The sequence below is a fragment of the Microtus ochrogaster genome, chromosome 15 (genome assembly GCF_000317375.1).
Source record: "Microtus ochrogaster isolate Prairie Vole_2 chromosome 15, MicOch1.0, whole genome shotgun sequence".
In the NCBI taxonomy this organism is placed as follows: Eukaryota; Metazoa; Chordata; class Mammalia; order Rodentia; family Cricetidae; genus Microtus; species Microtus ochrogaster.
This window is the reverse complement of record NC_022017.1, coordinates 3,205,658-3,221,229: the sequence shown is the minus strand read 5'-3', so window position 1 is coordinate 3,221,229 and position 15,572 is coordinate 3,205,658. Positions and strand designations below refer to the sequence as shown.

At 47.0% G+C, this 15,572-nt stretch overlaps 1 protein-coding gene across 1 annotated transcript in view; it reads left to right on the top strand.

Annotated features, from left to right (window-relative positions):
- Acvr1b (activin A receptor type 1B) overlaps positions 1–15,572 on the top strand; it is a 38,060-nt gene that overhangs the window by 10,876 nt on the left and 11,612 nt on the right. The window contains exons 2-4 of the mRNA XM_005353864.3: positions 9,546–9,785; positions 10,364–10,612; positions 13,830–14,060. Coding sequence (XP_005353921.1) covers positions 9,546–9,785; positions 10,364–10,612; positions 13,830–14,060 — 720 coding nt within the window. The remainder of the gene's footprint in view (positions 1–9,545; positions 9,786–10,363; positions 10,613–13,829; positions 14,061–15,572) is intronic.

The window sequence follows — 15,572 nt, the reverse complement described above, 5'->3', positions numbered from 1 at the left end:
TTTTTTTGGTTTTTCGAGACAGGGTTTCTCTGTAGCTTTGGAGCCTGTCCTGGAACTTCCTTTGTAGACCAGGTTGGACTCGAACTCACAGAGATCCACCTGCCTCTGCCTTTCAAGTGCTGGGATTAAAGGCGTGTGCCACCACCGTCCAGCTCAACTTTGTTCTTTTTTATTTCTGCTCTCTATGATTGTCTTGACTATTCAGGATCCCTTGTAATTTATATGAATTTTATCGTCAACTTTTCTATCACTGGGCCGGGGGGCCATTGTCGGTTTAATAGTAATTGTACTGTGTCATCTCATACATAGTAAATTTATATAGCAGGATAACTGGAGTAGTAGTTCAGAAGAATATGTATGCTCTTGTGGAGAACCTGGTCATTCCACTTCAGGCGACTCGCAACCACCTGTAACTCCAACTCCAGGAGATCTGGTGCCCTCTGTTCGCCTCTGAGCACATACCAACACACAGGTACAACTACACATAACTAAAAATAAAGTAAATCTCTCACACACACATATGATAGCTAGGCATAGATAGGCTCACACCTTTAATCCCAGTACTCAGGAAGCAGAGGCAGGTGAGTTTGAGATTAGCCTGGTCCTTATAGTGAGTTCTAGGACAGCCAGAGCTACATAGTGAGACCCTGTCTTGATAGATAGATAGATAGATAGATAGATAGATAGATAGATAGATAGATAGATATGATGATGCATTTAATATATATTATGCAAGAATTTATATCTTGGTGAACAAATTAGGTTCCCAGTTTTTTTATATTATGAATTTATTTTGAAAATCATCCTTATAACTGCATTACTACATCAAAGAAACCCTGGAGAAATATACCTCAAATCCTTAGTAACTAGAGAGCACTAATTAAAGGGCTCCCAGATTCTGCACCTTGTATTCAGTGATGTTTAAATTTGTTTTTCTTTCCACTGCCGCTCTGCTTCTGGTGTTATGGCTCCTGCTCTGGGAGCCACCATCAGCATTTACCTACACCTTTAAAGTTTAAAGAACGGGGATTATGGCTCCTGCTCTGGGAGCCACCATCAGCATTTACCTACACCTTTAAAGTTTAAAGAACGGGGATTGTGGAAGGCAGAGGATAAGACAACCCTAGTCAAGAAAACGTGCACCAGCCTGCCAGTGGTGCACACCTTTAATCCCAGCACTCGGGAGGCAGAGACAGGCGGATCTCTGTGAGTTCCGGGCCAGCCTGGTCTACAGAGTGAATTCCAGGACAGCCAGGATAGCTTACAAGACAGAGAAATCCTGTCTTGAAAAACTAAAAAGGGAAAAAAGAAAGAAAAATTTTTAAAAAGACCAAAATCTATCATACAATGTCTGTGAGAGCTTTAGAAATTTTCCAGTGACTGGGTGTTCTATGAAGTAATTCTGCATTGTGCAGCCCCAGAGTTGGGAGGCTCAGTAGCAAGTGAGGGTTCTCTCTCAGCAGTTGGGAGGCACAACTCAGAGTGTGCAGATGTCAGACAGCAAACCTGTGGGAAGGTAGGCTGCATTGAGGCAGAACAGGAAGTAGCCCCAGTAGGGACAGGCCACCTGAGACTGCTCACAAGATCTTGTCCTTATATGGAATAACTTGACCAGGGGCAGGGGCAGGATATGATGTTGACCTCCTGACCAGTATAATAAGGCTGGACAAGCCACAGAATTAGATCAGACAGGAATGATGGCAGACCTTAATTATCAAAGGAGGAGCCTGTTTGTAGGGAGTGGCATGGTGTCTCTTCCACTGAACATGACGGACGAGCCGAGTTTGATCCCCTGAGATCCACACAGGGAAGAAGAGAGCTGACTGACACAGGAGTCCTCTCACTTCCACATGCGGGTTGTGATGTGAACTCTGAAGGTGAGAGCAAGCTCGCTCGCTCTTCCCCTCCCTGTCCCCCACACCTCTTACATAAACAAACATACATGCAGAAAATACACACACACACAGATATTTCAAAGAGCCCACTCTTAAATCTTAGAGCTATTAAGGAAATACATTGAATCAATTTTGAGTTTTCAATAGAATCTAGTAGATACATAGTCTGAGAGAGAGAATGCTTCATCTTTGCCAAAGACTGTGCCTGTTGAGCTGCAGGAGGACAGTGCTGAGGACACAGTGTTGCAGTAGGGCCTGTTACAAAAGGAAATTCTGTGTGTCACTAATCTAGTTAAAATTTGAACTGACACTGGGCATGGCGGTATTCCATAAGTCAGGATGCTGACGCAGGAGTTGAAGGCTGATCTGTGCTACGTAACAAGACCCTTTCTTGAAAAGCCAAAAGATGGGGGCTGGGGAGATGGCTCCGCTCTTAAGAGCACTTGCTGCTCTTGCAGAGGACCCAGATTTGGTTCCCAGCACCCACATGGTGGCTCACACCCATCTATAACTTCAGCTCCAGAGGGTCTGACACCCTCTGTCTTATACAAGCACAGGGTACATACATGGCATATATACATCCACAGAGGCAAACACTGTATGAATACATACATAAAATATCAAGTAATAAAGCTTAATAGAAGACCAGTCCCTTGTAAGATGCACACCTTAGCGCTCAGCAGGTGAAGGCAGGAGGATCAGGAATTCAAGACCAGTCTGGGCTGTGTGAGACCCTATCTCAAACAAAGACGGTGGGGTGGGGGGAAGCAACATTGAATTGGTTGCAGATCAGACCTTCAGATCTAACTGAGTTACGGAAACTGCAGAGGCGGTACATGCTAACAGGGCACCACTAGAAGCCAACAGAACCCAGAATGTGGGAAATTCCAGGATAAACCACCTGGAAATGTTGACATTGGGGCCTAACAGGTTTAAGAGCTTTTAGCCAAGTGCATTGAACCTTTTTTTTTTTTTGGTCCAGATTTGAATAAACCAAATCCTGAAAGTTTTTTTTAATTGACTTTATTGAGCTCTACATTTTTCTCTATTCCCCTCCCTTTCTCTCCCCTCCCCTTCAACCCTCTCCCAAGGTCCCCATGCTCCCAATTTACTCAGGAGATCTTGTCTTTTTATACTTTCCATGTGGATTAGATCCATGTAAGTCTCTCTTAGTTGTCTAGGTTCTCTGGGATTGTGAATTGTAGGCTGATTTTCTTTGCTTTATGTCTAAAAGCCACTTATGAGTGAGTACATGTGATAATTGTCTTTCTGGGTCTGGGTTACCTAACTCAATATGACATTTTCTAGATCCATCCATTTGCCTGCAAATCAGAGAAGTGCAAATCAAAACAACTCTGGGATTTCATCTTACACCTGTAAGGATGGCCAAGATCAAAAACACTGATGACAACTTGTGCTGGGGAGGTTGTGGGGAAAAGGGAACACTCCTGCATTGCTGGTGGGAGTGCAAATTGGTACAGCCCCTTTGAAAATCAGTATAGTAATTTAAAAATTAGAAAACAACCTTCCTCAAGACCCAGCAATACCACTTTTGGGTATATCCAGAGGATGCTCAATTGTACCACAGGGACATGTGCTCAACTATGTTCATAGCAGCTTTGTTTGTCATAGACAGAACCAGGAAACAACCTAAATGCCCCTCGACCAAAGAATGGATAAGAAAAACGTGGTACATTTACACAGTGGAGTACTACATAGTTAAAAGTATCTTTTAAGATAATGGATTTAGCTGGGCGGTGGTGGCACACACCTTTAATCCCAGCACTTGGGAGGCAGAGGCAGGTGGATCTCTGTGAGTTCGAGGCCAGTCTGGTCTACAAGAGTGAGTTCCAGGACAGACCCCAAAGCTACAGAGAAACTCTGTCTCAAAAAACCAAAAAAAAAAAAAAAAAAAAAAAGAAGAAGAAGACGAAGATAATGGACTTGTGAGCACTGATAGGCACTGGGAGTGTTTAAGATGCAACTTGTAGATTCTCAGAGGGATCACCTGGGACCAGCTGCCCTGCTGCGCCTGAACTCGCGGCAGTTAGGATCCAGGCACAGACAACAGAGTTTTGGGGCAGTCTCTCAGAACTTGTAGAGTAACTGAACAAAACTCGTTGTGATAAGTGGGTCATTTAATTTATTTTGTGTTGGGGGAGGGCATGGCACAAGTGTTTAGATTAGAGGACAACTTTCTGGGTTCCTTTCCTCAGATGTGGCGTTTCCAGGGCTCAAACTTGGGTCTTGAGGCTTGGCAACAAGTACCTTACCTGCTGGGCCTTCTCAGCAGCCCACTGGCCATTGTTTGAGCGAACATTTACTGTGAGCTGACGCCTATTCAATCCTGGAGATCCAGAGGTGAATAGAACACAGTTTAGCCAGGCGGTGGTGGCGCACGCCTTTAATCCCAGCACTCGGGAGGCAGAGGCAGGTGGATCTCTGTGAGTTCGAGACCAGCCTGGTCTACAAGAGCTAGTCCCAGGACAGGCTCCAAAACCACATAGAAACCCTGTCTCGAAAAACCAAAAAAAAAAAAAAAAAAAAAAAAAGAACACAGTTTATTTCTTTAAATGGCACTTCAGCCAGAACACTGTAAAGTGACCTGGTCTGCCTATTGTAAAGAGATTCCAGAAGGTCCTGGTTGTTCACTAGATCCAGAGTGAAGTTGAAGTCACTGATGAGTGATGTCTGTGGGCTGTGGAGTTTCTCTGTGTAGACCTGGCCACCTTGGAACTCGCTCTGTAGACCAAGCTGGTCTTGAACTTAGAGATCCATCTGCCTCTGTCTCCCAAGTGCTGGGATTAAAAGCGTGTGCCGCCTGATTTGGAGTTTTTTAAGGAGGTAAAAATGTCTATGAATGGGCTGGAGAGATGGCTCAGTGGTTAAGAGCATTGTGTGCTCTTCCAAAGGTCCTGAGTTCAATTCCCAGCAACTACATGGTGGCTCACAACCATCTGTAATGAGGTCTGGTGCCGTCTTCTGGTGTGCGGCCATATACACAGAATATTGTATCCATAATGAATAAATAAATATTTAAAAACAAAACAAAAAATGTATGAATAAAGAGAGTGAGGTGATGGAATATGAATTGTCAAAGACTGACATGTGTCATGTGCTTTCTGTCTCACAACAAAAAGGAATTTTTTTTTACTGTATGTACAGACCTGCCTTTGAAAACTAGGGTGACCAGCTACCATGATGTGCTTGACACAGCCGGCTGCTTAGAATGCAGGCGGGTCAGCTGGAGTAAGGCTGCAGGAGGACTTGGGAAGGCCCTCTGCTCAGGAAAACAAGTGTCTGACCTGGTAGGCTGAGAGGACATCTGCAGGATAATGAGTTTGCCTGGGTAGGTGTTTCCGGTGGTTCTGAAAGTTAGGGTCCTGTGCATTGTCAGGGGGCATTGGAGAATACTGTGGAACTCCTGTCTGTAAGTCTGGAGACTGGAGCTGTGCACTCTTGTGTATACCGTTTGTGAGTTCCTTGCCTTCTTCCTCACAAAGCAGAACAGTTGATCTGCCTCAGCTCTGAGCTCTGTGGGCTTCACGTAAGAGGATGAGGATGACATAGAATAACGGAATCAGTCTGTGCGGCGCCACACTAGAAAGCCACTTTCTCTGTCTTAACCCTATGACCTTACTTGCATGGCTCAATAGTGAAGCTCTTACCTGGCAAACCTGAGGCCCTGGACTCCACAAGTATCAAATATCAATCAGCCTGTCAGAAAAGAACTCCCACCAGACACAGCCCCTGCTTGGTGCATCAGCAGCACCAACAAAGAGCTGTAGGGAGGTTGCTCATACAGTGATGCTTTAGAAACTGCACCCACTAGTCTTGACGACTGCCCAATAGATGTGAGAGAGGCAGGTTCAGTGTGCCTCCCTCCCCGGGGCAATGCTCCATGCTGTGTTGTCCCTAAGGAGTAATGAGTGAATTAAGAGTCATGGTTGCTCTCACTTTGCAGCTGGTTAGGTGTTTATGGCCAATTCCTGGCTGTTGTGCATCCCCTAGTGATGTCTTGTGAGGCTGAGTATGAGCTCTTGGCGATTCCTGGGGCTTCCCGGCTGAGCACAGCTTTGAGCATCTTTGTCCTCCTGAGGCTTTACAGAACACACAGCAGCCAGAGTCTCCCCAAGCTGGGGCTTGGCCTTTCTCAAAACAACCTTTCTTCTGAATTGACTTTGCGTTCACATCTTACCACAAGCCACCTTCCAGTCAGACAGAGTTTGAACCATGCTCCAGTCCTGCTGCGGCAGCTTTGTCTTTGGTTCAGGTTTGACTAATTAGACTCGTTAATAACAGTCTGTTCTGGGGAGAGCTGCCCAGGTTCTGACCACTTTCTTTTCTTCCAGTTTTTTTTTTCTTTCTTTTTTTTTCTTTGCAGTGTTGGGGACCAAACCTGGGGCCTTGCACATGTAGACAAGTTTCTAGGGCTGAGTAAAATCCCAGCCTCTGTCTTGTTTACACACGAGTGAGGTGGTGGCTCTGCTGTGATTGCCACTCCTAATATATCTTACTGGTGGTAGAGTAAGGAGCGTTGTAGGCGCCCCTGTTTACACACATGGGCAGAGTAACCTGCTGCACCACCGTGAGACTTCACAAAGGTCTGTTTTCATTAGCCCAGATTTAACTTTTCAGAAAGAATTATTAAATTTAGGATACTAAGTTTGTAGTAAGTTCAGAACATGCTTATAATTTTATTATTGTTTCTTTTGATTCAGTGAAAAGTGTTAGCAGGCGAGTAGCCAAGAATGTTTCTTTGGAGGCGTTTAGGAAAGGGCCAGGACTAGGGACAGAAAGGTGGGGACACCATGGTTTCTGAAGAGCGAACCCAGAAAGCTTGTTGCTGGAAAGGGCTTGAGAAGTCATCTCCTTCAGTTCCCTGTTTCGGTTAATCATGAGGAAAGTGAGGTTGAGAGAGGTTAGGTGACTTCCCCAAAGCCACACAGGCGACATGACTGTTTAGCAGCTTCTTTCTGAGGCTGCAGCTCTCCATTTCCTACTTAGCGTAAGAGACATTTTCCTTGTCTGTGTCTTTTTATTTCAGTTTTTACATTACAAGGAGAGTTTGTACATCCTATTGAGATTTCTTTAGAGCATATGTGATGTTTCTGTGGTCCTGTGAACAGCCATTAAATAGCCTGCTTTACAGTGTCAGCCCAGACTGGAGTGGCGCAGCAGGGCGAGCTGAGTTTCAGGTCATGTGGCCAATATTAGAACTGGCATTTAGGCTTGAGGTCTCTGTGACCTGTTACTCCTGTACCCCTGTGGCTCCTGGTGATGTAATGCAGATCTCTTCAGTGTGGGCAGTGGTCATCTTCAGAGTGTGTCCTGTGCGCTGCTAAAGGCAAAGATATGCTAGTGGGTGGAGTGAGCCCTGCTCAGGGGAGCCCCAGCACTTAGCAGCCGCTTGGCTAATTTCCCTCTTGTCTCTGTAAGATAAATGGTGTTTTCTGGTTGAATAGTTGAGGCCCAGATAGGCTCAGGGACTTGCCCAGCTCCTTATCACAAACCCGCATGGCCCATTTCCTAGCTTATCCTCGGCCCCTTCTAGCATAGATTTCGCCACTTCTGCTCTTTTCTGTCTTACACCAAGATTGTCTAAGTACTTCCCAAAAATAATGAGCCACGTGTGGGTGTGTTCATTCTCCAGAATGAATCACTGTGAACAAGGCCAGCACCAAGGAAAGAAGACTAAATATCAGGAACCAGGGGCTCCTGACTCCCCTGCCCGTGACTGACGACTACAGGGACTGCTGTGGCTTTGGCTGTGTCTCCCCGTGCTCAGAACAGTCATCTCTTGAAGTTGCTAATTTCCCTTTCTTGTTTCCCAAAATAGACCCCCTGCTGTTTTCTTTGTTGGACGGCACAACATGGGTGCTGAGATGTGTGCTCCCTGTAGGGAGCTCCTGAGGGGGCAGAACTCCTGGAGGAAGAAAAGGGGGTCCTACCAGTGTTCTGAGACTTGAATAAATTTTAAGTTCTTAAGAGGAGTAAGACAGAGCCTGACTTGGAGGCCTGAGATCCCAGCACTGTAGAGACAGGAGGGTGGAGGGTTCAAGGCCAGAAGAACTACTTAGTGCAGCAGTCTCAGACAGGCAGACCGAGTGAGAAGACCACTTAGTGCAAGTCTGGGAGAGAAATTTGAGATTGTCTTCATCTTGAGTCTAGTCTTTTCTGATCTGAGTCCTTGTCTTACCTGCTTCAAATACTCTGCCTGTAAAAAAAAAAAAAACCAACAAAAAACAGTGTAACCCGAGCTACGAGCAGGCCGCTGCATGTTTGGGAATTCATCTCAGAAGATAGGGATCTCATCAATCCCTGCCTGCAAAACACATGGGGCCCTACATGGAAGGGCTCCATGTCTATCTGCTTTCCTCTTACCCCCACCCCCAAATCCTTGTGTCCTTGTGTCCCTTAATGGGAACAACAAAGGGTTGTCTTGGGTTCAGAGCATAGACGACGAGATGAAGATGAGCTCTTTGTAGCCTGGGCTTTCCTTTGGATTGGCCACAAATCTTGTTACTGTAGTGAGCTTAGGGTGCAGGCCTTCCCACCGAGTGTGCCATGGCGGTCTTGCACCCTTTCCCCGCACCTTGGTAAGTGAGTGCCTTATTCAGCACTGCATGTACCAGCTTCAGTATTGTAGGGAGTGCTGCATTCCTGCCCATCCCAGGAGGTCAGGGCTAGGTTAGGCTTGGGAGACAGTAGAGGAGCAGCAACTGTCTGTGCTATTCTTGTTAGTCAGATAAATAAAGGATTGCAGATTCCTGGGCTGTTGAGTAGCTTTCAGAGGCGCCAAGTTCATTTACAGTGATTTCCTGTTGGTGGCACACACTTATGTGTGGTACATACCCAGCAAAACTCATTAGTGCCAGTGGGGATTGTGTATCCTGCCTAGTTGAGAAAAGGGGGGGAGAGAGTGTGTGTGTGTGTTACACACACACACACATGAGTGTACATATGCATGCCAAGTGCTGCTTGGGTCCTTTTGGTATGGTTTAAATTTATTACACACTTTATCTGCATGATCTCATTTCCTCATCACAATAACTTTGTGAAGTGGGCCTTCAAATTCTGTATGGAGAATATCCTCCTTGGCCCTCATGAGAGGGTACCAACCATGAACTAAAGGGAGAAGGTGATAATGGAGGCCTGGAAAAACTCCAAAAGAAGTAGTAATTGAGGCAGAGTTTTAAAGGATTTAGGCAGGAAAACAAACAAAATGGCAACACTGCACTGAAAGGATGTGTGAGAGCATGCCTGCCGTGTCCTGGGAACTGTGGTGCTGGTACCCAGGAAGACATGGGTGAGAGTGGCCCCAGGACTCGGTAGCTGTGTGTGGAATGTGGAGAGCACCTGTTCTCCAATGGGAAGGCTCCATCCATCTAGCAGGGTCATTTGGAAGGAGTAGGTGGTGCATTTGTCTTCATGGGCATACAGCAGAGCCGTTAGGAACTGTGGGGCCTACAAAGCTTTTTCTGGGAGCTAAAGTGCAAAGGTGCTTTCTGAGGCTGCCTTTCCTGCCCATTTCTGTAAACGGTGCTTATTTGGGGGAAATGAACTGTGCCGAGGGGGTCCTCCTGAGTCTGGAAAAGGACCTGAAGGATCTTACATTCCTGTTGATACCTGCTCCTCCATGTCCTGTAGCTCTGCTGTGTGCATGTACTAGCTGCCTACAGACCAACTACACGTGTGAAACAGATGGGGCCTGCATGGTCTCCATCTTCAACCTGGATGGCATGGAGCACCACGTGCGCACCTGCATCCCCAAAGTGGAGCTGGTTCCTGCCGGAAAGCCCTTCTACTGCCTGAGCTCTGAGGATCTGCGCAACACCCACTGCTGCTACAGCGACTTCTGCAACAAAATTGACCTCAGGGTGCCCAGTGGTGAGTGGACACCCTTCGCTTGTCTCCCTCATCCCTCCGTTCTGCTCTGCTAAGTGATAGCTGAAGGTGAATTTAGATGCTCCCTGAGGTGATGACAAAGGCAGAAGGCGAGAAGAGATTTCCTAGTTAGTCCCAGAGCTCCTAGCTACTTGTGGGGTGGCGAATGTCAGCAGCAGAGCCATGTAAGGGACACACCTGGGGCTGGGGTGAATCAGTGTGAGCAAGGCTAGGATTAGAAAGGGTGGTGAGCATATTGGAGAAGGGTAGACAGCTCCCTGGGCAGCTCTGCCCTTTAGCGGGTCTTTCTGAGGGGAGACTGACCCGAGCCTGGAGGAGCCTGGGCCAAGCCTGCAATTCTGACGTACCTTGAACATCCAGCGTGGGTGTGGTTCCACTGTTGGATGGTGGTTCACTGAGGGAAAGGTGGCACCTGAGAGTATCCAGGCATAGGCTACCCCAGGAAGACGGGGGAACCACAACTGAGGCTCTTTAACATGACGTACAGGTTCAGGGATGAATTGGGCCACAGCATTCTCTTGTTTTGACTGGTTCTTCCCTCCTCTCACTCGTTTTCCCAGGGCACCTCAAGGAGCCTGAGCACCCCTCCATGTGGGGCCCTGTGGAGCTGGTGGGCATTATCGCTGGCCCAGTCTTCCTCCTGTTTCTCATCATCATCATCGTCTTCCTTGTCATCAACTATCACCAGCGTGTCTACCACAACCGCCAGAGACTGGACATGGAGGACCCCTCATGTGAGATGTGTCTCTCCAAAGACAAGACACTCCAGGATCTTGTCTATGATCTCTCCACGTCAGGGTCTGGCTCAGGTACTAAGTTCTCCAGGCACTGTGTATGTTGGCCCTTACAGCTGGTTCTCAGCAGGAGAGAGTGTTTATGAGGAAAGCTGGGCCCTGCTGTGTTGAGTCATTTGGTTTCATAATTCTCATCTAGAGTCTGACGTGTAATAAGATATGATAATGGTTATACCGAAAATCTTTCATTCTGCAAAATTCCAGAGGTCAAGTGCAAAACTTTTTCTTCAGAAACTCTGCCTCTCTCCAGCTGTTGTAGCTGTGTGTCTGTGAAAACTGAGCTGGTTCCATCTGACCAGTGGCATGCTCAGTTGAAGGGCTCCTCAAACAAGAGTGTGTCGGATTCCTGAGGTGCTGACAGCTAATCATTGATCTCTGCACAGCCACAAGGGGAGTTTGAGGACACTGAGCAAAGCTTAGAATGGAGACTTGGTGAATCATTGACTTGTTCCATTGCCCATGGTCTTTCAGTGAGAGTTATCAGAAAGGCAGCTTGGGCTTCCAGCATAGTTTGGCCCCATTTCCTGTAGTGCCTGTTGTTGTCCAAGGCTTTCTTAGATGAGACATTGACCTCAGCTATGGACCTTGACATGAAACTAGAACTCGGGATGGAAAGACCCAAGGTTGCTCAACCAACAAAGACAAAAAAAGTTAAATGTGTGGTTGTGGGAGAACATAGCTGAAATCATCTGCACCCCAGCACTAGCACTCGAGAGGCTGAGGCAGGAGAATTGCCTCAAGTTCAAGGTCAGCGCAGGCTGCCTAACAAGTATCAGGCCAACCAGGACTACATAGTGAGTCTCTGTCTCAAACCCAGCTCAGCTAACTATTAGATGTGCATCTAACTGGAAAGACACGTTGTTGCTGCTGCAGTGAAGATAAATGATATTGTCAGAGCTGTTCTGTTCTTCTGAAACATGGAAAAAGGCTGGGCGGTGGTGGCGCATGCCTTTAATCCCAGCACTCGGGAGGCAGAGGCAGACGGATCTCTGGGAGTTCGAGGCCAGCCTGGTCTACAAGAGCTAGTTCCGGGACAGGCACCAAAGCTACAGAGAAACCCAGTCTCAAAAAAAAAAAAAAAGAAAAACATGGAAAAAGCATTCAGAAGGCAGTGTTGTCATGCGAGCTGGAATCCAGGCCTCACTGTGACTCTGTTTCCCTGCCATGGACTACAAGGAAGTTGTGCCATCAGTTATGGCCAGATGCCCTCCAAGAACACAGGGAGTCCTGTGAGGGCTGACAGCTTCTGAACGTCAGTGGTTTTGCCGTTATGAAGCTCAGCAGCAGAGAGCACCAACATGAATATATTTAAAAGCTGCATATTTTTAGAAACCTAGAAATATCTGGCATGTGCTTTTCCACCAAAGGCAGGGCAATGGCTGAAAGTGCCTGAGAGAGAGAGTTCTGGTGTCCTAGGGTTTTCAGATCCAAGTCAGCTGAGGTCAAGAAGTCCTGTGCACATTTTGTCCAGAATAAGGCAGTTCATGGCTGTTTCCCCTTGGGTAGTTCAGTCCATTCTTTGGTACAGAGTGTACAGAGCTTCCAAGGTGTTGGTCTTGTTTTTAATTATGTGTGTGTTGCAGGGGAACAGAGCAGAGGGTCAGACCTGTTTGGAGCTGTACTTTGTGAGCCACCTTCTGATGTGGTTCTGGGGACTGGACTTGGATCTTCTGGAAGAATAGTTGCATCATCTTTCACTTTTTCTTTTTTTGGGGGAGGGGGGAACAAGATCTCACTATGTAACTTTGGCTAGCCTGGAACTCACTATGTAAACTAGGTTAACCCAAAGCTCACAGAGATCTACTCTTTGCCTCCTGAGTGTTTGATTGAAGATGCATACCACCATGCCTGGCTCAATATGTGCTCCTAACCATCGAGCCATCTCTCTAGCCTGGGTGTTGAGTCTTTAAAACACTAAGTTCACGCCATCTTTTAACAAATACGTGCTGAATGCCCTCTGGAAACAAAGGTTCAAAAAAAGCTGGCCTAGGGTTGGATAGGCTGGCAGTGTTGTTGAGGGATCTTACAGAGGTGTGTACATGTGAGGCAGGCAGGCAGGGAACATTCCAGACCACAGAACAGACTTTGAATGCAAAGAACAAAAAGCCATGAAGGTTTCCCAGAGTTGGGCAGGCAGAGGCAGACGGCACAGGTCAGGTTCCCCTGAGAGTTCTTACATGGGCAAGTGAATGCTTTTTCCCCCACTTTGGATGAAACGAAATTTTGGTAGTGATGCGGAGGATGGATCCATTCACTTGCCAGTCTCCTGTTAGAAAGGGCGGGTGGAGCAGGGCTGGTGTGGGCGTGTAGGGCAATGGCAGGGGGAGGTGAGGGAGAAAGACCAGTGGGAAGCCTTTCAGAAGGGGCCAGAGTGTGACAGGGCAGAGCGTGAGGGGAAGGATGGGCCTGACAGAGACCCTTCTGATGGTCCTGTCCAGTGTGAGCAGAGCACCGGTGTGGAGTCAGTCCTGGAGTTTGATTCCTGCTTGGTTTTTTTTGTTTGTATCAATTTGAACTAGTTATATAATATCCCCTTTTGAGCCTTACTAGTTTTCTTGTCTGTACAGTGGTGATAATAGCAATGCCTGCCTTCTGAACATTAAGAAATGAGTTAATTTCTGTAAAACCTTAGCACACAGCAAATCCACCAAACCTGGATTTGGTCCAGGGAGGGAGTGGACGAAGGTAAAGTCAGTCATGATGGTGAGGGTGATTGGACAGCCAGAGAGACAGACACTGAATGAGGCAAATGAAGCCCTGGTGAGCCTGCCAGGACAGTCAAGTGAGTCATGAGTTAGTGTGGGTAGTCGCCGGTACACCTGGAGCCTTCCTGTTGGCCATGCAGCGTTGCCCTCTAGTGGCTAGTGAGCAGGGTGGCCAGGAAGGCAGTGCCCACTTCGGGAGCCCCTGCTTTCACTTTTTTCAGTTCCCATCAGAATAAAGCAGGTACTGATGAGTTTGTAAATGTGGTCAAAGATTTGCATGCAAGTTTCTTACTCAACAGACCAGAGGGGCAGCTAATCATGTGTGTTTTCTGTACTGACTTGCACTTAGCCTGCCAGTGGTTACCTAGCATGGCTTAGGTCTTACTGTTGGCCCTCTGTGGCTACTGGGCTGGAAGAACCTGGAGAGACACCTTGTTGAGGGCCTTTCTGGGGACATATGCTGAGTGGCAGACTCAGAGTTTAGCAGATTTGCATATCAAATTTTCTCTTCATTCTTTGGCCCACAGGGTTACCCCTTTTTGTCCAGCGCACAGTGGCCCGAACCATTGTTTTACAAGAGATTATCGGCAAGGGCCGGTTTGGGGAAGTATGGCGTGGCCGCTGGCGAGGTGGTGACGTGGCTGTGAAAATCTTCTCTTCTCGTGAAGAGCGGTCGTGGTTCCGGGAAGCAGAGATCTACCAGACAGTCATGCTGCGTCATGAAAACATCCTTGGGTTTATTGCTGCTGACAATAAAGGTACAGAGTACCCCAAAGTCAGTGGCATTGTGGGGGGACACTAGAGAGACCTGGCTGTCCTGCAACACACAGAGGAAGTCTGGATAAGATCATGGTTTCAAGCCCTTTTGAAAATGTGGAGCCTTTTATGCAAGAGAAACTCACATGGAACCCAGGTCATTAGGCAAGTAGGAAGGCTCTCCTCACCCCACACCTGCACCGAGTGTGGGCCTGTGGGGACTCCCATTTGTTTATTTTGAAAATCCCTGTGATAAGGAATTATGGTTTCCCCCTCCCAGGAAAGAGTGGTGACAGAAATGCATGCAGTCATATCCTACAACACAGTCAGCATTGTATACTCTTGTTGCGGCAGCCACCGAAGAACAAAGACCTGCCTGTTCCCGGAGTGTTACCTAGTAGTTGTGAGACTGTACCTAAGGCCCCTGAGCTGCTGCTGCTGATTCCCCGTTTCTTCCCCTCTCCTCTCTCCCTCTCCTCCCTCTCTCCTCTCCTCCCCCTCTTCTCCCTCTTCTTCTTCTGTCCTCCTCCTTCTCCTTCCTCTCTCCTCTTGTTTGTTAGGGAGGGTGGGAGTTGAGGCAGAGTTTTGCCATATAGTACAGCCAGACCTCAAATGTAGTCTTGTGTCTCAGCCTTTCAAATGCTGAAATTTATGATATGTGGACCACACCTGACTGTCCTGCTGCAGTGTTGAGGTTTTTGCTTGTGCCCGTTCCTATTTTGAGGACCTCATTGATGAGTAAACTAACAACTGTTGGTAAGAGGCAAGTATAAGCCAGTCTAGGTGAGTGATATTGAAGGCAGGCCCTATATAAGCTTGACAAACATGGCAAAAAAACTGGACAGAAAGGAAAGATCCATGTGTACATGTGCAAAGGTAAGATGTGTTTGGGTTCTGCAGATAACATGAGAGAAGCAGTGGAGAGGTAGGCAGAGACCAGGGTATGCTGGGCTTGTGTGTGTGTGTTTGTGTTAGCATTAGTGCATGCATGTGCGTGTGTTCATGTGGTTCTTTTGTGTAAAGTCAGTGTCTTTGTCTTTCTGTATTGTTCTCTGTAAATGGCACCTTTTGTCCCAACCACCCAGTCCCAAATAAACACACAAAAACTTACATTAATTCCAAAATGTTTGGCTGTTAGCTCAGGCTTATTACTAACTAGCTCTTACAACTTAGTCCATTTCTATTAATCTTTGTATTGCCCTGAAGCTCTTACCTTCACCTCATCCCATTGTGTGTGTCTGACTCGTTCTCCATCTGGCTGGCAACTTCTATCACTCCACCCTTCTTCATCTTATCATTCTCAGTTTGGCTTTCCCACCTAACTCTATCCTCCCTTGCTATAGGCCAATCAGCTTTATTATTAACCAATGAAATTAATACACATTCATAGTGTAAAGAAGGATTTTTCTACAGCAGTTCTCTGCCCACTGTTTTTAGATAGTCTCTCACAAAACCCAAAGTTCACCAACTGGCTGGACTGGCTGCCAGCAAGTCCTTATGATCTTCCTGTTTCT